This window comes from Ascidia mentula, chromosome 7 (genome assembly GCF_947561715.1).
Source record: "Ascidia mentula chromosome 7, kaAscMent1.1, whole genome shotgun sequence".
NCBI classification, from domain to species: Eukaryota; Metazoa; Chordata; class Ascidiacea; order Phlebobranchia; family Ascidiidae; genus Ascidia; species Ascidia mentula.
In genome coordinates this window covers 15,886,121-15,908,902 of record NC_138572.1, presented here as the reverse complement: position 1 = coordinate 15,908,902, position 22,782 = coordinate 15,886,121, and the positions used below count along the sequence as shown (strand labels likewise).

At 37.9% G+C, this 22,782-nt stretch overlaps 3 protein-coding genes across 3 annotated transcripts; all 3 read left to right on the top strand.

Annotated features, from left to right (window-relative positions):
- Window positions 1-1,236: 1,236 nt before the first annotated feature.
- LOC145908616 (alpha-(1,6)-fucosyltransferase-like) lies at window positions 1,237-7,142 on the top strand. The gene is made up of 8 exons (XM_082995932.1): window positions 1,237-1,406; window positions 1,557-1,591; window positions 1,870-2,051; window positions 2,563-2,809; window positions 3,606-3,861; window positions 4,192-4,368; window positions 5,011-5,164; window positions 5,889-7,142. The coding sequence occupies exons 1-8, from the start codon at window positions 1,321-1,323 to the stop codon at window positions 6,210-6,212; spliced, it is 1,461 nt and encodes a 486-aa protein (XP_082852058.1). The 5' UTR covers window positions 1,237-1,320; the 3' UTR covers window positions 6,213-7,142.
- A 1,169-nt stretch (window positions 7,143-8,311) lies between these two features.
- Window positions 8,312-13,315, top strand: LOC145909675 (alpha-(1,6)-fucosyltransferase-like). Its single transcript, XM_082997030.1, has 8 exons — window positions 8,312-8,380; window positions 8,442-8,592; window positions 8,744-8,831; window positions 9,369-9,615; window positions 10,370-10,625; window positions 10,920-11,096; window positions 11,770-11,923; window positions 12,644-13,315. Exons 2-8 carry the CDS (start codon window positions 8,507-8,509, stop codon window positions 12,965-12,967), a joined length of 1,332 nt encoding a protein of 443 aa, XP_082853156.1. The 5' UTR covers window positions 8,312-8,380; window positions 8,442-8,506; the 3' UTR covers window positions 12,968-13,315.
- A 1,863-nt stretch (window positions 13,316-15,178) lies between these two features.
- LOC145909674 (alpha-(1,6)-fucosyltransferase-like) lies at window positions 15,179-20,620 on the top strand. The gene is made up of 7 exons (XM_082997029.1): window positions 15,179-15,346; window positions 15,497-15,584; window positions 16,110-16,356; window positions 18,030-18,285; window positions 18,580-18,756; window positions 19,403-19,556; window positions 20,297-20,620. Exons 1-7 carry the CDS (start codon window positions 15,261-15,263, stop codon window positions 20,618-20,620), a joined length of 1,332 nt encoding a protein of 443 aa, XP_082853155.1. The 5' UTR covers window positions 15,179-15,260.
- Window positions 20,621-22,782: the final 2,162 nt, after the last annotated feature.

Below are 22,782 nucleotides of genomic sequence, written 5' to 3'. Positions count from 1 at the left end.
TTAGTTTTAGTTTTTATTGTCTGTTTTTCTGTGTGCTGTATTTTAGGAAAAAGAGATTCAAAGATATTGTTGTATTCTTGTAATACTATCTGGCAATAATTTTTGGTAAACATTATTCGGTGTATCACATGAAACGGATTCCAAGCAAACTAAAAACTCAGACAGGTTTTTGATCATGCACCGTATATGCTATACTAATTGCGTAGACTTTGAAACTAATAAGCGCCTACAAATTGCTATTTAGTATTATGGTAATGTAAACGTTTCGAAACATATACTGCGTTCATCACCAGTGCATAACAGTTGATTGTAGGCTGTGTCCAGTAAGCAAATACAGCAACAAAGTCAGAACCACAATTTGTCAACAATTTAAAACATTGGAACATTGTTAAATTCTTCTATCAATGTTGTGGTAATTTAAAGTTGAAATGCATATAAAGACTTGGTTGTATTGCGAGTGCTTTTGTAACAGTGAAGTCAATCAAAAGTTTTCAATACAAAATAGGTCACCAATTACTCCTCCCGTTAGGTGGATTATGAAAACATTCTGCGTACTGTACATATTCAATTTGGAAAATATAGTGGTTTCAAATGGTGCGAACGTATTAAAACGTGTTTATTATGTGCCCGATTTGGTTACTTGCATTTGTGTGGGTTTTGCTTATTATACACTGCTTATAGTCAGACATTTGCCAAAGCGTACTGTCGTATAGGATCTGACCTGTATTATAACTTTTCAAAACGCCAAAACAAATATTGACAAGCCTGAATGACTAATTTTTGTTACACCGGGTCACTTGATATGTAATATCAAACACACAGGAAATTGGTATTCACACATAAGCAACGTAAGGCAACTTGTTCGGGCCAGAACGTTTATCGGAAAGTGGGCATTGAACAACGAAACGAAATCCGTAACTAAAGTACACGCGCTCCTTTAAACTTAACCACCTGTAACGGCTATGTAGGGTTGGCAGTCGTTAGTCTGACGAGGTTTATGTGCATTTACAATACATTTTCAGGTATAAGAACAGCATGCGCCCTTGTATTGGTAAACAACATTGCTATAGTAACCTAGCTCAGTGTTTCCCAACCGGTGGTACGCGTACCACTAGTCGTGGTACGCGACGGCATTTCAGGTGGTACGCGAGCACCTTTCCGTAATTTACGGATATAGTTCAAATTTTAAAAATGGTAAGCGATCTCAAAATGTTTGTTACTTCATCCCCTAGGTTACTTTGTAACATTCAACTAGGTGGTACGCGTCGAAATTGTTTTACCTCCAAGTGTTGGTAGGTTGGGAATCACTGCTCTAGCTTAATGACTATCTTCCCACGAAGGATATTTGCAATATGCTGTATCAGTGCTGTTGTTGCTGTCCTGGTTCTCGAAAGCTTTTATCAAAGGTCAGTTTCATATAAACACGTTAATTTCGTCCACATGTTAAAAACTGCGTTTACAATGTTATGACTGTACTTGTCCGTTGCGGAACACCCGCTATGCCTCATGGAAAAATATTTAATAGCAAAAACTAAATTTGCGTTTTTTTTTTTTAGCCCTGTTTCCAACACAAGCTTTGGAAAAAGTAAAAGTAAGTTTTTTAGAAAAAAAAAATCGAACAGTATTTCTATTTTGAACGGACTTTTTACTCGGTTTTTGGAGCACAGGCCAGGAAGTCTTAAGAGCGCAAGTTCGAACCTCACCTGGAAGCGTTATCTTTCGCTTCGCGCTCCGAATTGTTGGCCTTTTCTCTGTTAAACAACAGTGTTTATGCATTATTTAAATCCCCCTTTCTTTACGAATTTGCATATTTTGTCCACCGGATTACCTTGTATTCAGCTGCTGTAACACTGTTTTATATTATTCCAGATGCTTTCCCAAAGCGCATTGCGCTTAACCAATCACATGCCAACACGTCAGCACACACCCCAAGTAATGTTACCAACGTAACGGTAAAGGAAGTAGAAAAGACAACAACAGAAAAAGAGAAAACTTTAAGCAAGTTGGCACAACTGAGAGAGATCGTGCAGAAACAAATTCACAAACTCCAGGTAAAGAAACATTATCTTAATACCATGTATACATGGGTCATCATCATTCTTTTGTGTTTTTTGCAATTATTTTTTCGAAAAAAATCATTTTTTCTATCTTTATGATTTTGGGAACATTCAGTTGATAAACGAACGACGTCGGCACTGATTGCGTGACAGTAAAATTCCTTTTTATGGATAAACAGGGAGATACGGGGCTTGGACGTTACTGTATTGGGGGGCAACACGAATGTAAGTTTTAGAACCACTGAAATAAACTGTATATTTAACGAAGAAATTCACACGTCGTTGCGTAACAATTGCCACATTCTTTGCGCTTCGATCTTACGTAAAAAAATGTTGGTTTACCGTTAACAAATTCATTTTAAAATTCTGTGGCGGAGTCTGAAGTTTGCAGATTAAGTGGATTCGAATTAACGAGGTCTGGTGTCTAGCCGGGGTCTCGAATCCGTTTCGTGGTTTTTATTCTAGTTTGGATATTTTCATCCATAAATGTTGTCGATTATCACAGAACCCAGAAAAGTGTTCTGAGGCTCGTCAGCTTCTGTGCACTCTTGGAGCCGGGGGAGGAAACGCATGCCAACTTCACCACCTCGGGATTTGTTTGTTTCTGGCGATCGGAACGAACCGAACATTGAGGTTTCGTGTGACGACACCAGAGTATTCGAAGGAGCTCCATGACGCCACCTACCTTCCGATTAGCGATTCTTGTCCCGAAATTACCAATGACGAAATTCAATCTTCTCCACACATCGAAGGTGAGTTTGGTTTTTGACCTCACCTGGATTTGAACCCAGAATATCCAGGCCACAAATCCCCATCAGGTTTTCTTCGACCAATGCTGCCAATCTCCCGTGAGTTTCACAACAATACAGTACTGTCTTAGGGGTCGACTGCCCCACCAAGTGGCCTCAAACTACATTATTGCGCTCACCAAAAATAAGCGAAAAACACGAAAAAACAACGACGATATATTTTTCGAACTTAAGCGTCTGAAAAAATTAACTTTCGATGTAAAAAAACGTTCGTCTTTTCTTTAACCCAAATTAAGTTGCCTGGATTTCTTAGTGAACCTAAGACTTGTGCCTTGTTCACCAAATTTTTTCAGCCTTTGAAGAACAAATTTGCTCTCATTTTGTAACATACTAATTTTTGCAAAATTGTAAGAAAAGCAATGAGGTGTTGAAATACATACCCGAACGAAATTGTATCAAAGTAAAAAACATACAAGCAAAGCAAAGAAAAACCGAAATAACCGGTAAACAATGAAAGTTCAAGCGACCAAAATAACGCTTGGCATTTCTGAACACGATTGTTACGCCATTGAAAATTACAGAAAAACTTTTATTCTTGATAACCGTGCTCAGAAATGCCAACTCATATTTATCTGTGAGCCAGATGTCGTCATCTAAAGAGCCACATCTGGCTCGCGAGCCAAAGGTTCCAGACCCCCGCTCTATACGGTCTCGCTGGATGGCAGACGAATCGTTGTCAACAACAGATAAATAAAAGAACAGTTTTCTCCAAAATAAAATCCGCATTGTTTCCGTTCAGGTAACGGAACTCATGAAACCACTCACGAAATAAGGGTGGTCAGACTTGATATCAGGGGTGCTTTTGACCCCTTTACCTCCTACGCTCCCTACACGATGCCGACAGAGTTGAAAAATGTGGTTCAAGAAGTTCATCGATTTCCTCATTACTGGTGGATCGGTCAAGTCCTGTCCTACATCATGAGGTTAAAACCTGAGCTGGTAGAAGAAATTGCGAGATTGAAGAAGTCTATCGACTTCACAAAACCAGTCGTTGGGTAAAAAAATTTCAATTAATTTTTTTCGTTTTTAGGCGGCTTTCGGGCGTGGCCTGGTTAAATGGTTAAATATGAAAACTCCTTGTAGGCAGAAATGCAATCCTTCAAATATAGTCCTTATTTCCGTATATTGTTCATAATACCGTAACCTTAAAAGGGACAAAATTTACTCATTCTCCATTTTGTAACATGCACTTGCAGCTGACTATTAATTGTGAAACACTTACAAATATTGCATGTATTTCAACATTACTATAATTTCTACACATTTTAAAATAGGCTGTAATCACTATTTTTTCTTCACTCATGCTCTCACGTATTTCATTCCAGTGTTCACGTTCGTAGAGGGGACAAACTTAATGAAGAAGCAAAATCATTTGGTCTTGAACAATATATGGCTCACGTGATCACATGGTTTGATCGCTACAGCGAAATGCACAGCGAAGTGCCAAGGCGCGTGTTTTTGGCTACAGATTCGCCAAAAGTTTTGGAGGAGGCAAAAAGCAAGTCAGTATGAAACTGAAATCCCAGAAAATATTTTTGAATTGATTACTGAGATTGACAAACTATTTTAATTCAAATATTAATTTCTTTTAAATTTTATCACTTTCATTTTAAAGTAAAACCTTTCAAGTGGCGCAATCTTGAGGTTGAAAGCAAAGGCATTGCTTCGTCCATTTGCATTACATTTTACCTTCATAATAATCAACAATGCAACTTTAAACTTTCGGTATCTGTAACTCAAATCGTTGCTTGTTTGATTACTGCAGTTGATATCAGTCCAAAATCTTGTATTTTGCTATTTTTTGAGACAAATCAATTTAAAAACACCAGACTGTGCTGTTTCAAGTCACTAATTTTGTGACAGCAATTGTTCTACAACTACCCTGTCTAATTTGGTGAAATCAAGGCGTTTAAATATCTGGTTTCCTGAAAGTTTGTGCGCTTTTTCGAAAAGTCATTCTTGATCCGTTGCAAGCGGGGATGTGGTTGGAGTATGGGTGGATGGTGGGTGAGACGTCCATCACCCAAGCAAGTTACTTGTCACGCCACTTGACCTCTGGCCAATCACAAGGACGAAATTTTAATAAGGATTTGCAAGAAAATACTGCTTTTGGTTGTTAAATTCAACAAATGTTCTTTCTCTAGATATCCGGACTACAAGTTCCTGACTGTGGCAGAACACACTCAAGCCGCAACGGTTAAAGGCAACCGCGTTCGTTATAACGGTTTTCACGGCATTACGATAGACATGAAACTGCTTGCGGATTCAAATCATCTGGTTTGCACCTTTAGCTCAAATGTAAGAGAACGCTTTGAAACTATTACCACTGCCTACGCAGATTTATGCTCATTGTCTGGTATTGAATTGGAGTTATGTAGTTATGACTCCTCGCATTACCCGTTATAATTGATATGATTTGCAATGAAAGGAACCACGTGGTCACGAACTTTATGTCAATAGTGAAATCATGTTTTGAGTCGAAGTTGAAAATATATTGAAAATAATCAACGGCGCAACTTACTTTGATATTCATCCCTCAAAGTTTGTTGTTCATGATTTGCGCCACTCAAGTTAAGATGTATATTTAAGCCTTGCTACCCCATACCATGCTAACGGCCAAATAATATGTAAGAATGCTTTGTCTTATTTGTGAACTTATTTTTTTTTTTTTTTATATAATGTCACCAAACATGGCAGCAAATCTTATTCGACAAGATGGAAATATCTTCCATTCAATATCGTAAAGGCGATTTTTCATAAGTTTGGATGTGAAATATAGTAGACCTATGTGAAAGTATCAACATTCAATATTTTCCTTCCGAAATCGACCTTTTTCTAACGCCACATATGTAAAACTATCTTTCCCTTATAAAACATGAAATAGTTGAATAACAGGCGAAACGTTGGTAAACAATAATCTAGGTTTAATTTTCCAGAAGAACAAATTCTTTGCAAGTAGAAAAAGCACTGCTGATTATGTAAACCTCGCATTGCAATAAAAGTAAAATGATCTGTGTTTTAGGTTGGACGCCTGGTCTACACTCTCAGTATTGCTCAAAGAGACTATGATGTCGTCACTGCCAGTTCGTTGGACGACGGCTACATGTACTATGGCCAACGTCCAAGAAACCAGGAAGTGACGGAAGATCACGATCCACCGTCCGGAAGTGACGACATCGAACTGAGAGTAGGCGATTTACTTTACATCGATCCAACCCGGCGAATTTGCGATGAAAAATGTTTCGGCACCAATTCAAGGACGAGAAAAACCGGGAATTACCCCATGTCGAAAGTGCGGGAGTATGCGATTCCGGTCGAATATTTGGGATTTTCCGGAGTTATTTAACATTTTTACCTGCAAATACTCAAGAATCTATTATTGCAATGTTTGTGACTTCACTAGAAAAATCATTAAGTATTGTTGCTGCTTGGGTTATTGCTACGTATGTACAACCAACGCTTTTTGTAGCTGCTTTTTACCTGTTAGGACTTTTCAACACGAATGTCCATTTATATTTTTTACCGGACAAGCTTGGTGCTACCATGGGGTCTCCTGGTGGTACACGATATAACATACAGCATGTGTTCATGTTTTTTGCACGAAAATGGTTCCAGCAAGCCTAACATACAGCAGAATATATTCGTCACTGTTTTCGAAATGCTCGAACTTTTTGATGCCGAGGTTTGAATTCCAAACGCAAAACCAAAAAAGAGCAAAGATATTTTGCGTCATTTTTAAAAACTTAGTTTGAAGTATGTTGCGAATGCCAAACTTTGTGTAATATCTACTTAACGGACCGTCATACAATGTAATTTGTCCATGTGTGCGACGTATGATTTTAGTGGGCCTTTTGTGTACTAAGCATGATCTCTGACATTTCCATTTTGACAGTATTGCTTTTGTAAATCAAGCGTTTACATATAGACATACTCTACCTATACTTTCAGCGTTGATTACATGAGTTCTAGAAATTAATCAAAACTTTTTTTTCGTTTACACCTACATTTTAGATGAAATTGTGACGAAGAATTTTAAAATGTTTGTTATTATTCTGAGAAATTATTATTATTCTATGTAGAAATTATTATTATATTATTATACTGAGTAGAAATCATCCAGTGGAGCACTGGTTTATACAAACATTACACAGAACTATGTGAACCGCAGACAGACGGCTACTGTTTTGATTTAAAAATTGTGAAGGACATTGAGTTCCAATTTAACTGGAGAAATTTTTCGTGTGTGGCATTTATTCAGTGACAAATGTGATGCATTCTGTGCGTTAATGGTAACTTAAAATATTATTTAAATGCCAATAAAGGTTGTATTCATTGCTTATAAGATTGCCTCAAATTCAAATCACTTTACAAGGTGCGATTTGTGGTCATGTAGTCAAAACGTGTGGCTGAAAAATGACTTCTTGTATGTATTGTGAGGATTTGAACCACAAAAACGCTAAACACAAGCCAGAAAAAATCGGTTGGACATGTGACCTTGGAACATAGTAGTGCAGTAATAGAACGACGTTGCTTCACCAATCTAAAGATCGTCGTCCAAGCGTGTTTTCAAAACACTCAACTCTTGATCAGGCTATCGAGTTACATTTGTTGAAGAACCACCACGAACTTAGACGTAGCCGAAGATAAATGTTTGAATAAAATTAAATGAGATATATTAACTGATCGCGGTATTAATGACGTATCCGTGCTCGTGGTAGGCTGGTATTTTTCTAGAAATAACTTTTATTTTGTAAGATTAATTGCTCACAGTTTATGTTGCAAGTAAATGCCACGTTCATCGCCAGTTTTGCAAAAGCAAAAACCAATAATTTGAACAGTCTTAGTATGTTTTCCTGCTAAAAGCGAATTTTGTTTTTACTAAAAAGCGAAAAAAAAGTGAGAGATTGTTGCCGTGGCAGCCTTTGTTTTGATGCTATCAATCGAAATCCGGAAAGAAACGAAATCCGGAATAAAAATACACGCGCTCCTTTGAAACTTAACCAACTGTAACAGCTATATAATAGGAATTGCTCTTCTGGCTCTTAGTTTCTAAAGTGTTTATTTGAAACCAACGTTTCGTCTGTCATCCGGCGAGACTTCTTCAAGGTTATGTCAACAGTGAAGCTTCAACCCTGAATAAGTCTCGCCGGATGGCAGACGAAACGTTGGCTTCAAATAAACACTTTAGAAACTAAGTGCGAGAAGAGCAATTCCGATTAATTAGTATGCCTGGCAACAAAAATAGCAGTGTAACAGCTATGTATACATATTTCACATAATAAGGTTGGCAGTCGTTAGTCTGCCGAGGTTTATGTGCATTTACAATACATTTTCAGGTATAAGAACAGCATGCGCCCGTGTATTGGTACACAGCAAATGTTGCTATAGTAACCTCTAGCTCAGCGTTTCCCAACCGGTGGTACGCGTAACACTAGTCCTGGTACGCGACGGCATTTCAGGTGGTACGGGAGCACCTTTCCCTAATTTACGGATATAGTTCAAATTTGAAAAATGGTAAGTGTTTTTGAAATGTTTGTTACTTCATCCCCTAGGTTACTTTGTAACATTCAACTAGGTGGTACGCGTCGAAATTGTTTTACCTCCAAGTGTTGGTAGGTTGGGAATCACTGCTCTAGCTTAATGACTATCTTACGACGAAGGAAATTTGCAATATGCTGTATCAGTGCTGTTGTTGCTGTCCTGGTTCTCGAAAGATTTTATCAAAGGTCAGTTTCATATAAACACGTTAATTTCGTTCACATGTTAAAAACTGCGTTTACAATGTTATGACTGCATTTGTCCGTTGCGGAACACCCGCTATACCTCATGGAAAATTATTTAATATCAAAAACTAAATTTGCGTTTATTTTTTTTCAGCCCTGTTTCCAACACAAGCTTTGGAAAAAGTTTAAGCAAGTTGGCACAACTGAGAGAGATCGTGCAGAAACAAATTCACAAACTCCAGGTAAAGAAACATTATCTTAATACCATGTATACATGGGTCATCATCATTCTTTTGAGTTTTTTGCAATTATTTTTTCGAAAAAAATCATTTTTTCTATCTTTATGATTTTGGGAACATTCAGTTGATAAAGGAACGACGTCGGCACTGATTGCGTGATAGTAGAATTCCTATTTATGGATAAACAGGGAGATACGGGGCTTGGACGTTACTGTATTGGGGGGCAGCACGAAGCATATAAATTTCAGAACCACTGAAATAAACTGTATATTTAACGAAGAAATTCACACGTCGTTGCGTAACAATTGCCACATTCTTTGCGCTTCAATCTTTACGTCAACAAATGTTGGTTTACCGTTCACAAAATGTTGGTTTACAGTTAACAAATTCATTTTAAAGTTCTGTGGCGGAGTCTGAAGTTTGCAGATTAAGTGGATTCGAATTAACGAGGTCTGGTGTCTAGCCGGGGTCTCGAATCCGTTTCGTGGTTTTTATTCTAGTTTGGATATTTTCATCCATAAATGTTGTCGATTATCACAGAACCCAGAAAAGTGTTCTGAGGCTCGTCAGCTTCTGTGCACTCTTGGAGCCGGGGGAGGAAACGCATGCCAACTTCACCACCTCGGGATTTGTTTGTTTCTGGCGATCGGAACGAACCGAACATTGAGGTTTCGTGTGACGTCACCAGAGTATTCGAAGGAGCTCCATGACGCCACCTACCTTCCGATTAGCGATTCTTGTCCCGAAATTACCAATGACGAAATTCAATCTTCTCCACACATCGAAGGTGAGTTTGGTTTTTGACCTCACCTGGATTTGAACCCGGAATATCCAGGCCACAAATCCCCATCAGGTTTTCTTCGACCAATGCTGCCAATCTCCCGTGAGTTTCACAACAATACAGTACTGTCTTAGGGGTCGACTGCCCCACCAAGTGGCCTCAAACTACATTATTGCGCTCACCAAAAATAAGCGAAAAACACGAAAAAACAACGACGATATATTTTTCGAACTTAAGCGTCTGAAAAAATTAACTTTCGATGTAAAAAAACGTTCGTCTTTTCTTTAACCCAAATTAAGTTGCCTGGATTTCTTAGTGAACCTAAGACTTGTGCCTTGTTCACCAAATTTTTTCAGCCTTTGAAGAACAAATTTGCTCTCATTTTGTAACATACTAATTTTTGCAAAATTGTAAGAAAAGCAATGAGGTGTTGAAATACATACCTGAACGAAATTGTATCAACGTAAAAAACATACAAGCAAAGCAAAGAAAAACCGAAATAACCGGTAAACAATGAAAGTTCAAGCGACCAAAATAACGCTTGGCATTTCTGAACACGATTGTTACGTCATTGAAAATTACAGAAAAACTTTTATTCTTGATAACCGTGCTCAGAAATGCCAACTTATATTTATCTGTGAGCCAGATGTCGTCATCTAAAAAGCTATATCTGGCTCGCGAACCATTGGTTCCCGACACGAATCGTTGGCAACAACAAAAAAATATAGAAGAAAATAAAATCCGCATTGTTTACGTTCAGGTAACGGAACTCATGAAACCACTCACGAAATAAGGGTGGTCAGACTTGATATCAGGGGTGCTTTTGATCCTTTTACCTCCTACGCTCCCTACACGATGCCGACAGAGTTGAAAAATGTGGTTCAAGAAGTTCATCGATTTCCTCATTACTGGTGGATTGGTCAAGTCCTGTCCTACATCATGAGGTTAAAACCTGAGCTGGTAGAAGAAATTGCGAGATTGAAGACGTCTATCGACTTCACAAAGCCAGTCGTTGGGTAAAAAAATTTCAATTAATTTTTTTCGTTTTTCGGGCGTGGCCTGCTTGAAACTGCTTGTAGGCAGAAATGCAATCTTTCAAACATAGTCCTTATTTCCGTATACTGTTCATAATACCGTAACCTTAAAAGGGACAAAATTTACTCATTCTCCATTTTGTAACATGCACTTGCAGCTGACTATTAATTGTGAAACACTTACAAATATCGCATTTATTTCAACATTACTGTAATTTCTGCATATTTTAATATGGGCTGTATTCACTATTCATACGCTCACGTATTTCCTTCCAGTGTTCACGTTCGTAGAGGGGACAAACTTAATGAAGAAGCAAAATCATTTGGTCTGGAACAATATATGGCTCACGTGATCACATGGTTTGATCGCTACAGCGAAATGCACAGCGAAGTGCCAAGGCGCGTGTTTTTGGCCACAGATTCGCCAAAAGTTTTGGAGGAGGCAAAAAGCAAGTCAGTATGAAACTGAAATACCAGAAAATATTTTTGAATTGATTACTGAGATTGACAAACTATTTTAATTCAAATATTAATTTCTTTTAAATTTTATCACTTTCATTTTAAAGTAAAACTTTTCAAGTGGCGCAATCTTGAGGTTGAAAGCAAAGGCATTGCTTCGTCCATTTGCATTACATTTTACCTTAATAATAATCAAAAATGCAAGTTTAAACTTTCGGTATCTGTAACTCAAATCGCTGCTTGTTTGATTACTGCAGTTGATATCAGTCCAAAATCTTGTATTTTGCTATTTTTTGAGACAAATCAATTTAAAAACACCAGACTGTGCTGTTTCAAGTCACGAATTTTCTGACAGCAATTGTTCTACAACTACCCTGTCTAATTTGATGAAATCAAGGCGTTTAAATATCTGGTTTCCTGAAAGTTTGTGCGCTTTTTCGAAAAGTGCACAAAAAGTTTGTGCGCTTTTTTTTTTTTCATTCTTGATCCGTTGCAAGCGGGGGTGTGGTTGGAGTATGGGTGGATGGTGGGTGAGACGTCCATCACCCAAGCAAGTTACTTGTCACGCCACTTGACCTCTGGCCAATCACAAGGACGAAATTTTAATAAGGATTTGCAAGAAAATACTGCTTTTGGTTGTTAAATTCAACAAATGTTCTTTCTCTAGATATCCGGACTACAAGTTCCTGACTGTGGCAGAACACACTCAAGCCGCAACAGTTAAAGGCAACCGCGTTCGTTATAACGGTTTTCACGGCATTACGATAGACATGAAACTGCTTGCGGATTCAAATCATCTGGTTTGCACCTTTAGCTCAAATGTAAGAGAACGATTTTAAACTATTACCACTGCCTACGCAGATTTATGCTCATTGTCTGGTATTGAATTGGAGTTATGTAGTTATGACTCCTCGCATTACCCGTTATAATTGATTTGATTTGCAATGAAAGGAACCACGTGGTCACGAACTTTATGTCAATAGTGAAATCATGTTTTGAATCGAAGTTGAAAATACATTGAAAATAATCAACGGCGTAACTTACTTTGATATTCATCCCTCAAAGTTTGTTGTTCATGATTTGCGCCACTCAAGTTAAGATGTACATTTAAGCCTTGCTACCCCATACCATGCTAACGGCCAAATAATATGTAACAATGCTTTGCCTTATTTGTGAACTTATTTTTTTTTTTTTTATATAATGTCACCAAACATGGCAGCAAATCTTATTCGACAAGATGGAAATATCTTCCATTCAATATCGTTAAGGCGATTTTTCATAAGTTTGGATGTGAAATATAGTAGACCTATGTGAAAGTATCAACATTCAATATTTTCTTTCCGAAATCGACCTTTTTCTAACGCCACATATGTAAAAGTATCTTTCCCTTATAAAACATGAAATAGTTGAATAACAGGCGGAACGTTGGTAAACAATAATCTAGGTTTAATTTTCCAGAAGAACAAATTCTTTGCAAGTAGAAAAAGCGCTGATTATGTAAACCTCGCATTGCAATAAAAGTAAAATGATCTGTGTTTTAGGTTGGACGCCTGGTCTTCACTCTCAGTATTGCTCAAAGAGACTATGATGACGTCACTGCCAGTTCGATGGACGATGGCTACATGTACTATGGCCAACATTCAAGAAACCAGGAAGTGACGGAAGATCACGATCCACCGTCCGGAAGTGACGACATCGAACTGAGAGTAGGCGATTTACTTTACATCGATCCAACCCGGCGAATTTGCGATGAAAAATGTTTCGGCACCAATTCAAGGACGAGAAAAACCGGGAATTACCCCATGTCGAAAGTGCGGGAGTATGCGATTCCGGTCGAATATTTGGGATTTTCCGGAGTTATTTAACATTTTTACCTGCAAATATTCAAGAATCCATTATTGCAATGTTTGTGACTTCATTAGAAAATCATCAAGTATTGTTGCTGCTTAGGTTATTGCTACGTATGTACAACCAACGCTTTTTGTAGCTGCTTTTTACCTGTTAGGACTTTTCAACACGAATGTCCATTTATATTTTTTACCGGACAAGCTTGGTGCTACCATGGGGTCTCCTGGTGGTACACGATATAACATACAGCATATGTTCATGTTTTTTGCACGAAAATGGTTCCAGCAAGCCTAACATACAGCAGAATATATTCGTCACTGTTTTCGAAATGCTCGAACTTCTTGATGCCGAGGTTTGAATTCCAAACGCAAAACCAAAAAAGAGCAAAGATATTTTGCGTCATTTTTAAAAACTTAGTTTGAATTATGTTGCGAATGCCAAACTTTGTGTAATATCTACTTAACGGACCGTCATACAATGTAATTTGTCCATGTGTGCGACGTATGATTTTAGTGGGCCTTTTGTGTACTAAGCATGATCTCTGACATTTCCATTTTGACAGTATTGCTTTTGTAAATCAAGCGTTTACATACAGACCTACTCTACCTATACTTTCAGCGTTGATTACATGAGTTCTAGAAATTAATCAAAACTTTTTTTTCGTTTACACCTACATTTTAGATGAAATTGTGACGAAGAATTTTAACATGTTTGTTATTATTCTGAGAAATTATTGTTATTCTATGTAGAAATTATTATTATATTATTATACTGAGTAGAAATCATCCAGTGGAGCACTGGTTTATACAAACATTACACAGAACTATGTGAACTGCAGACAGACGGCTACTGTTTTGATTTAAAAATTGTGAAGGACATTGAGTTCCAATTTAACTGGAGAAATTTTTCGTGTGTGGCATTTATTCAGTGACAAATGTGATGCATTCTGTGCGTCAATGGTAACTTAAAATATTGTTTAAATGCCAATAAAGGTTATATTCATTGCTTATAAGATTGCCTCAAATTCAAATCACTTTACAAGGTGCGATTTGTGGTCATGTAGTCAAAACGTGTGGCTGAAAAATGACTTCTTGTATGTATTGTGAGGATTTGAACCACAAAAACGCTAAACACAAGCCAGAAAAAATCGGTTGGACATGTGACCTTGGAACATAGTAGTGCAGTAATAGAACGACGTTGCTTCACCAATCTAAAGATCGTCGTCCAAGCGTGTTTTCAAAACACTCAACTCTTGATCAGGCTATCGAGTTACATTTGTTGAAGAACCACCACGAACTTAGACGTAGCCGAAGATAAATGTTTGAATAAAATTAAATGAGATATATTAACTGATCGCGGTATTAATGACGTATCCGTGCTCGTGGTAGGCTGGTATTTTTCTAGAAATAACTTTTATTTTGTAAGATTAATTGCTCACAGTTTATGTTGCAAGTAAATGCCACGTTCATCGGCAGTTTTGCAAAAGCAAAAACCAACAATTTGAACAGTCTTAGTATGTTTTCCTGCTAAAAGCGAATTTTGTTTTTACCAAAAAGCGAAAAAAAAGTGAGAGATTGTTGCCGTGGCAGCCTTTGTTTTGATGCTTTCAATCGAAATCCGGAAAGAAACGAAATCCGGAATAAAAATACACGCGCTCCTTTGAAACTTAACCAACTGTAACAGCTATATAATAGGAATTGCTCTTCTGGCTCTTAGTTTCTAAAGTGTTTATTTGAAACCAACGTTTCGTCTGCCATCCGGCGAGACTTCTTCAAGGTTATGTCAACAGTGAAGCATCAACCCTGAATAAGTCTCGCCGGATGGCAGACGAAACGTTGGTTTCAAATAAACACATTAGAAACTAAGTGCGAGAAGAGCAATTCCGATTAATTAGTATGCCTGGCAACAAAAATAGCAGTGTAACAGCTATGTATACATATTTCACATAATAAGGTTGGCAGTCGTTAGTATGCCGAGGTTTATGTGCATTTACAATACATTTTCAGGAATAAGAACAGCATGCGCCCGTGTATTGGTACACAGCAAATGTTGCTATAGTAACCTCTAGCTCAGCGTTTCCCAACCGGTGGTACGCGTAACACTAGTCCTGGAACGCGACGGCATTTCAGGTGGTACGGGAGCACCTTTCCCTAATTTACGGATATAGTTCAAATTTGAAAAATGGTAAGTGATTTTAAAATGTTTGTTACTTCATCCCCTAGGTTACTTTGTAACATTCAACTAGGTGGTACGCGTCGAAATTGTTTTACCTCCAAGTGTTGGTAGGTTGGGAATCACTGCTCTAGCTCAATGACTATCTTACGACGAAGGAAATTTGCAATATGCTGTATCAGTGCTGTTGTTGCTGTCCTGGTTCTCGAAAGATTTTATCAAAGGTCAGTTTCATATAAACACGTTAATTTCGTTCACATGTTAAAAACTGCGTTTACAATGTTATGACTGCATTTGTCCGTTGCGGAACACCCGCTATACCTCATGGAAAAATATTTAATATCAAAAACTAAATTTGCGTTTTTTTTTTTCAGCCTTGTTTCCAACACAAGCTTTGGAAAAAGTTTAAGCAAGTTGGCACAACTGAGAGAGATCGTGCAGAAACAAATTCACAAACTCCAGGTAAAGAAACATTATCTTAATACCATGTATACATGGGTCATCATCATTCTTTTGAGTTTTTTGCAATTATTTTTTCGAAAAAAATCATTTTTTCTATCTTTATGATTTTGGGAACATTCAGTTGATAAAGGAACGACGTCGGCACTGATTGCGTGATAGTAGAATTCCTATTTATAGATAAACAGGGAGATACGGGGCTTGGACGTTACTGTATTGGGGGGCAGCACGAATGTAAATTTTAGAACCACTGAAATAAACTGTATATTTAACGAAGAAATTCACACGTCGTTGCGTAACAATTGCCACATTCTTTGCGCTTCGATCTTTACGTCAACAAATGTTGGTTTACCTTTTTTTTTACTCTCTCAGCAAATTCATTTTAAAATTCTGTGGCGGAGTCTGAAGTTTGCAGATTAAGTGGACTCAAATTAACGTGGTCTGGTGACTTGCCAGGGATTCGAAACCGTTTTGTGGTTTTATTCTAGTGCGGATATTTTCATCCACAAACATTGTTGATTCTCACAGAACCCAGAAAAGTGTTCTGAGGCTCGTCAGCTTCTGTGCACTCTTGGAGCTGGAGGAGGAAACGCATGCCAACTTCACCACCTCGGGATTTGTTTGTTTCTGGCGATCGGAACGAACCGAACATTGAGGTTTCGTGTGACGACACCAGAGTATTCGAAAGAGCTCCATGACGCCACCTACCTTCCGATTAGCGATTCTTGTCCCGAAATTACTAATGACGAAATTCAATCTTCTCCACACATCGAAGGTGAGTTTGGTTTTTGACCTCACCTGGATTTGAACCCAGAATATCCAGGCCACAAATCCCCATCAGGTTTTCTTCGACCAATGCTGCCAATCTCCCGTGAGTTTCACAACAATACAGTACTGGATTATGGGTCGACTGCCCCACCAAGTGGCCTGAAACTACATTATTGCGCTCACCAAGAATAAGCGTAAAAACACGAAAAAACAACGACGATATATTTTTCGAACTTAAAGTGCATATGACACGTGTAATTCAAACATGTTAATAATCAAACTAAGAGATGTTTATAACTTTAGAACATTTTTGGCGAAAAAAGTAGCTTGATACGACAACTGGTTTCTGAGATACAGCTGATCAAATTCGCACTTTTGCCGCTGCGAACGAAATCGTGCGAAAGCGAGATATTGTTGCGTGACGTCATAGAAGGCGCTTCGGTCGAGCGCGAGTGCTGGCAGCAAGCCTTATGCGTAGGAATGGAAAACATTGTAAAACTGGTTTAAGCATAATATTGCATTAAACAGGGGACAAAAAGTGAACAAGTGCAATAAACGGATTTCGATGTTAATTTAAGCTGAAGACAGATGGCCGCTGTTCGACCTATTATGTCTTATTTAGTTGTGTAATAATAAAACAGTTACTGGGACAGGGTGTTCTTGTTGTTACAGCATTTATGATCGCTAACGTGATACATGAACTTTTGAAAACACGACAGAGACAAACCGTTAGTTTAGCATTGTCGTTTTGTCCACTCACAGTTATGTCGTTTCTGCTATACCCTATGGTCTTCCGCTAATTAGTGACAAATAAGCCTTTGATTCGTGACGTCACAATGACAAATTTTTGTGTGATGCAAAACCCTGTCCTGACCTTTACGGTTACGTAATCTGTGGATTCTCCAATGTTTGAAACTCTTCGATATCTGCAAAAAAAGGCGCCTTCTCCTATCTAAACAATGCATTTTTTCGACGCAAGCGCCTATGTGATGTCCTTTTCTCCTCAGCGCAAAAGGTTTACGATTTTTGGTCGCCGTTACTTTTCGTGCAGTTTTCTACATTTTCTGGTTGACGTAGAACCGTGAAACTTTAGATATATGTTTGTTGTAGATGTACCTTTAGTTTTACGCAAAGTTGTCATGGCCGTGTCACATGCACTTTAAGCGTATGAAAAAATTAACTTTCGATGTAAAAAAACGTTCGTCTTTTCTTTTACCCAAATTAAGTTGCCTGGATTTCTTAGTAATCCTAAGACTTGTGCCTTGTTTACCAAATTTTTTCAGCTTTTGAAGAACAAATTTACCCTCATTTTGTAACAAACTAATTTTTGCAAAATTGTAAGAAAAGCAATGAGGTTTTGAAATACAACGAAATTGTATCAAAGTTAAAAACATTCAAGCGAAGCAAAGAAAAACCGAAATAACCGGTAAACAATGAAAGTTCAAGCGACCAAAATAACGCCTGGCATTTCTTAACACGATTGTTACGTCATTGAAAATTACAGAAAAACTTTTATTCTTGATAACCGTGCTCAGAAATGCCAACTTATATTTATCTGTGAGCCAGATGTCGTCATCTAAAAAGCTATATCTGGCTCGCGAGCCATTGGTTCCCGACACGAATCGTTGGCAACAACAGAAAAATATAGAAGAAAATAAAATCCGCATTGTTTCCGTTCAGGTAACGGAACTCATGAAACCACTCACGAAATAAGGGTGGTTCGACTTGATATCAGGGGTGCTTTTGATCCTTTTACCTCCTACGCCCCCTACACGATGCCGACAGAGTTGAAAAATGTGGTTCAAGAAGTTCATCGATTCCCTCATTACTGGTGGATTGGTCAAGTCCTGTCCTACATCATGAGGTTAAAACCTGAGCTGGTAGAAGAAATTGCGAGATTGAAGAAGGCTATCGACTTCACAAAACCAGTCGTTGGGTAAAAAAATTTCAATTAATTTTTTTCGTTTTTCGGGCGTGGCCTGCTTGAAACTGCTTGTAGGCAGAAATGCAATCTTTCAAACATAGTCCTTATTTCCGTATACTGTTCATAATACCGTAACCTTAAAGGGGACAAAATTTACTCATTCTCCATTTTGTAACATGCACTTGCAGCTGACTATTAATTGTGAAACACTTACAAATATCGCATTTATTTCAACATTACTGTAATTTCTGCATATTTTAATATGGGCTGTATTCACTATTCATACGCTCACGTATTTCCTTCCAGTGTTCACGTTCGTAGAGGGGACAAACTTAATGAAGAAGCAAAATCATTTGGTCTGGAACAATATATGGCTCACGTGATCACATGGTTTGATCGCTACAGCGAAATGCACAGCGAAGTGCCAAGGCGCGTGTTTTTGGCCACAGATTCGCCAAAAGTTTTGGAGGAGGCAAAAAGCAAGTCAGTATGAAACTGAAATCCCAGAAAATATTTTTTAATTGATCACTCAGGTTGACAAACTTTTTATTTCAAATATTAGGGTTTTATTGAAATTGTAGCTCTTCCATTTTAAAGTAAAACTTTTTAAGTGGCGCAATCTTGAGGTTGAAAGCAAAGGCATTGCTTCGTCCATTTGCATTACATTTTACCTTCATAATAATCAACAATGCAAGTTTAAACTTTCGGTATCTGTAACTCAAATCGCTGCTTGTTTAATTACTGCAGTTGATATCAGTCAAAAATCACGTAATCTTGTATTTTGCTATTTTTTGAAACAAATGAATTTAAAAACACCAGACTGTGCTGTTTCAAGTCACGAATTTTGTGACAGCAATTGTTCTACAACTACCCTGTCCAATTTGGTGAAATCAAGGCGTTTAAATATCTGGTTTCCTGAAAGTTTGTGCGCATTTTCGAAAAGTCATTCTTGCTCCGTTGCAAGCGGGGATGTGGTTGGATTATTGGTGGGTGAAACGTTTCCATCACCCAAGCAAGTTACTTGTAACGTCACTTGACCTCTGGCCAATCACAAGGACGAAATTTTAATAAGGATTTGCAAGAAAATACTGCTTTTGGTTGTTAAATTCAACAAATGTTCTTTCTCTAGATATCCAGACTACAAGTTCCTGACTGTGGCAGAACACACTCAAGCCGCAACGGTTAAAGGCAACCGCGTTCGTTATAACGGTTTTCACGGCATTACGATAGACATGAAACTGCTTGCGGATTCCAATCATTTGGTTTGCACCTTTAGCTCAAATGTAAGAGAACGCTTTTAAACTATTACCACTGCCTACGCTAATCTTCTACCACTGCCTACACAGATTTATGCTCATGGTCTGGTATTGAATTGGAGTTATGTAGTTATGACACCTCGCATTTCCCGTTATAATTGATTTGATTTGCAATGAAAGGAACCACGTGGTCACGAACTTTATGTCAATTGTGAAATCATGTTTTGAGTTTTGATAAGTTGAAAATATATTGAAAATAATCAACGGCGTAACTTACTTTGATATTCATCCCTCAAAGTTTGTTGTTCATGATTTGCGCCATTCAAGTTAAGATGTACATTTAAGCCTTGCTACCCCATACCATGCCAACGGCCAAATAATATGTAACAATGCTTTGTCTTATTTGTGAACTTATTTGTTTTTTTTATATATAATGTCACCAAACATGGCAGCAAATCTTATTCGACAAGATGGAAATATCTTCCATTCAATATCGTAAAGGCCACAATTTTGGATGTGAAATATGGTAGACTTATGTGAAAGTATCAACATTCAATATTTTCTTTCCGAAATCGACCTTTTTCTAACGCCACATATGTAAAAGTATCTTTCCCTTATAAAACATGAAATAGTTGAATAACAGGCGGAACGGCGGTAAACAAAAATCTAGGTTTAATTTTCCAGAAGAACAGATTCTTTTCAAGTAGAAAAAGCGCTGATTATGTAAAACTCGCATTTCGATAAAAGTAAAATGATCTGTGTTTTAGGTTGGACGCCTGGTCTACACTCTCAGTATTGCTCAAAGAGACTATGATGACGTCACTGCTAATTCGATGGACGACGGCTACATGTACTACGGCCAACTTCCAAGAAACCAGGAAGTGACGGAAGATCACGATCCACCGTCCGGAAGTGACGACATCGAACTGAGAGTAGGCGATTTACTTTACATTGATCCAACCCGGCGAATTTGCGATGAAAAATGTTTCGGCACCAATTCAAGGACAAGAAAAACCGGGAATTACCCCATGTCGAAAGTGCGGGAGTATGCGATTCCGGTCGAATACTTGGGATTTTCCGGAGTTATTTAACATTTTTACCTGCAAATATTCAAGAATCTATTATTGCAATGTTTGTGACGTCATTAGAAAAATCATTAAGTATTGTTGCTGCTTAGGTTATTGCTACGTTATGTACAACCAACGCTTTTTATAGCTGCTTTTTACCTGTTAGGACTTTTCAACACGAATGTCCATTTATATTTTTTACCGGACAAGCTTGGTGCTACCATGGGGTCTCCTGGTGGTACATGATATAACATACAGCATATGTTCATGTTTTTTGCACGAAAATGGTTCCAGCAAGCCTAACATACAGCAGAATATATTCGTCACTGTTTTCGAAATGCTCGAACTTCTTGATGCCGAGGTTTGAATTCCAAACGCAAACTTAGTTTGAAGTATGTTGCGAATGCCAAACTTTGTGTAATATCTACTTAACGGACCGTCATACAATGTACTTTGTCCTTGTGTGCGACGTATGATTTTAGTGGGCCTTTTGTGTACTAAGCATGATCTCTGACATTTCAATTTTGACAGCATTGCTTTTGTAAATCAAGCGTTTACATACAGACCTACTCTACCTATACTTTCAGCGTTGATAACACATGTTCTACAAATTAAGAAATTAATATGGACTGCCAAACGACAAGGCAATAAAGAATTCCACGTTGTGATAACTATATACAATCACTGCCAGGTCGAAACAGTGGCCATCTGTATGCAGCTCACATAATTTGTATTGTTGAAAGGAAAATTTAAAAAAATTGTGAAGGACATTGAGTTCCAATTTAACTGGAGAATTTTTTCGTGTGTGGCATTTATTCAGTGACGATTGTGATGCATTCTGTGCGTTAATGGTAATTTAAAATATTCTTTATATGCCAATAAAGGTTATTGCCTCAAAATCAAAACACTTTACAAGGTGCGATGTGTGGTCATGTAGTCAAAACGTGTGGCTGAAAAATGACTTCTAGTGTATGTAATATGAGGATTTGTACCACAAAAACGCTAAACACAAGCAAGAAAAAATCGGTTGGGCATGTGACCTTGGAACATATTCGTGCAGGCATGGAATGGCGCTGCTTCACCACTTTAAAGATCGTCGTCCAAGCGTGTTTTCAAAACACTCACCTCTTGATCAGGCTATCGAGTTACATTTGTTGAAGAACCACCACAATCTTAGACGTAGCCGAAGATAAATGTTTGAATAAAATTAAATGAGATATATTAACTGATCGCGGTATTAATGACGTATCCGTGCTCGTGGTAGGCTGGTATTTTTCTAGAAATAACTTTTATTTTGTAAGATTAATTGCTCACAGTTTATGTTGCAAGTAAATGCCACGTTCATCGCCAGTTTTGCAAAAGCAAAAACCAATAATTTGAACAGTCTTAGTATGTTTTCCTGCTAAAAGCGAATTTTGTTTTTACCAAAAAGCGAAAAAAAAGTGAGAGATTGTTGCCGTGGCAGCCTTTGTTTTGATGCTTTCAATCGAAATCCGGAAAGAAACGAAATCCGGAATAAAAATACACGCGCTCCTTTGAAACTTAACCAACTGTAACAGCTATATAATAGGAATTGCTCTTCTGGCTCTTAGTTTCTAAAGTGTTTATTTGAAACCAACGTTTCGTCTGTCATCCGGCGAGACTTCTTCAAGGTTATGTCAACAGTGAAGCATCAACCCTGAATAAGTCTCGCCGGATGGCAGACGAAACGTTGGTTTCAAATAAACACTTTAGAAACTAAGTGCGAGAAGAGCAATTCCGATTAATTAGTATGCCTGGCAACAAAAATAGCAGTGTAACAGCTATGTATACATATTTCACATAATAAGGTTGGCAGTCGTTAGTCTGCCGAGGTTTATGTGCATTTACAATACATTTTCAGGAATAAGAACAGCATGCGCCCGTGTATTGGTACACAGCAAATGTTGCTATAGTAACCTCTAGCTCAGTGTTTCCCAACCGGTGGTACGCGTAACACTAGTCCTGGTACGCGACGGCATTTCAAGTGGTACGGGAGCACCTTTCCCTAATTTACGGATATAGTTCAAATTTGAAAAATGGTAAGTGATTTTAAAATGTTTGTTACTTCATCCCCTAGGTTACTTTGTAACATTCAACTAGGTGGTACGCGTCGAAATTGTTTTACCTCCAAGTGCTGGTAGGTTGGGAATCACTGCTCAAGCTTA

What these genes read in the sequence shown, in the direction of transcription:
- LOC145908616 (XM_082995932.1), top strand. Translation starts at nt 1,321, where the DNA reads ATGACTATCTTCCCACGAAGGATATTTGCAATATGCTGTATCAGTGCT. An exon ending in TTCACAAAACCAGTCGTTGG is followed by an intron (nt 3,862 to 4,191) that starts GTAAAAAAATTT and finishes ATTTCATTCCAG; the next exon opens with TGTTCACGTTCGTAGAGGGG. An exon ending in TTTGCACCTTTAGCTCAAAT is followed by an intron (nt 5,165 to 5,888) that starts GTAAGAGAACGC and finishes TCTGTGTTTTAG; the next exon opens with GTTGGACGCCTGGTCTACAC.
- LOC145909675 (XM_082997030.1), top strand. Translation starts at nt 8,507, where the DNA reads ATGACTATCTTACGACGAAGGAAATTTGCAATATGCTGTATCAGTGCT. An exon ending in TTCACAAAGCCAGTCGTTGG is followed by an intron (nt 10,626 to 10,919) that starts GTAAAAAAATTT and finishes ATTTCCTTCCAG; the next exon opens with TGTTCACGTTCGTAGAGGGG. An exon ending in TTGGAGGAGGCAAAAAGCAA is followed by an intron (nt 11,097 to 11,769) that starts GTCAGTATGAAA and finishes TTCTTTCTCTAG; the next exon opens with ATATCCGGACTACAAGTTCC.
- LOC145909674 (XM_082997029.1), top strand. Translation starts at nt 15,261, where the DNA reads ATGACTATCTTACGACGAAGGAAATTTGCAATATGCTGTATCAGTGCT. An exon ending in TTCACAAAACCAGTCGTTGG is followed by an intron (nt 18,286 to 18,579) that starts GTAAAAAAATTT and finishes ATTTCCTTCCAG; the next exon opens with TGTTCACGTTCGTAGAGGGG. An exon ending in TTTGCACCTTTAGCTCAAAT is followed by an intron (nt 19,557 to 20,296) that starts GTAAGAGAACGC and finishes TCTGTGTTTTAG; the next exon opens with GTTGGACGCCTGGTCTACAC.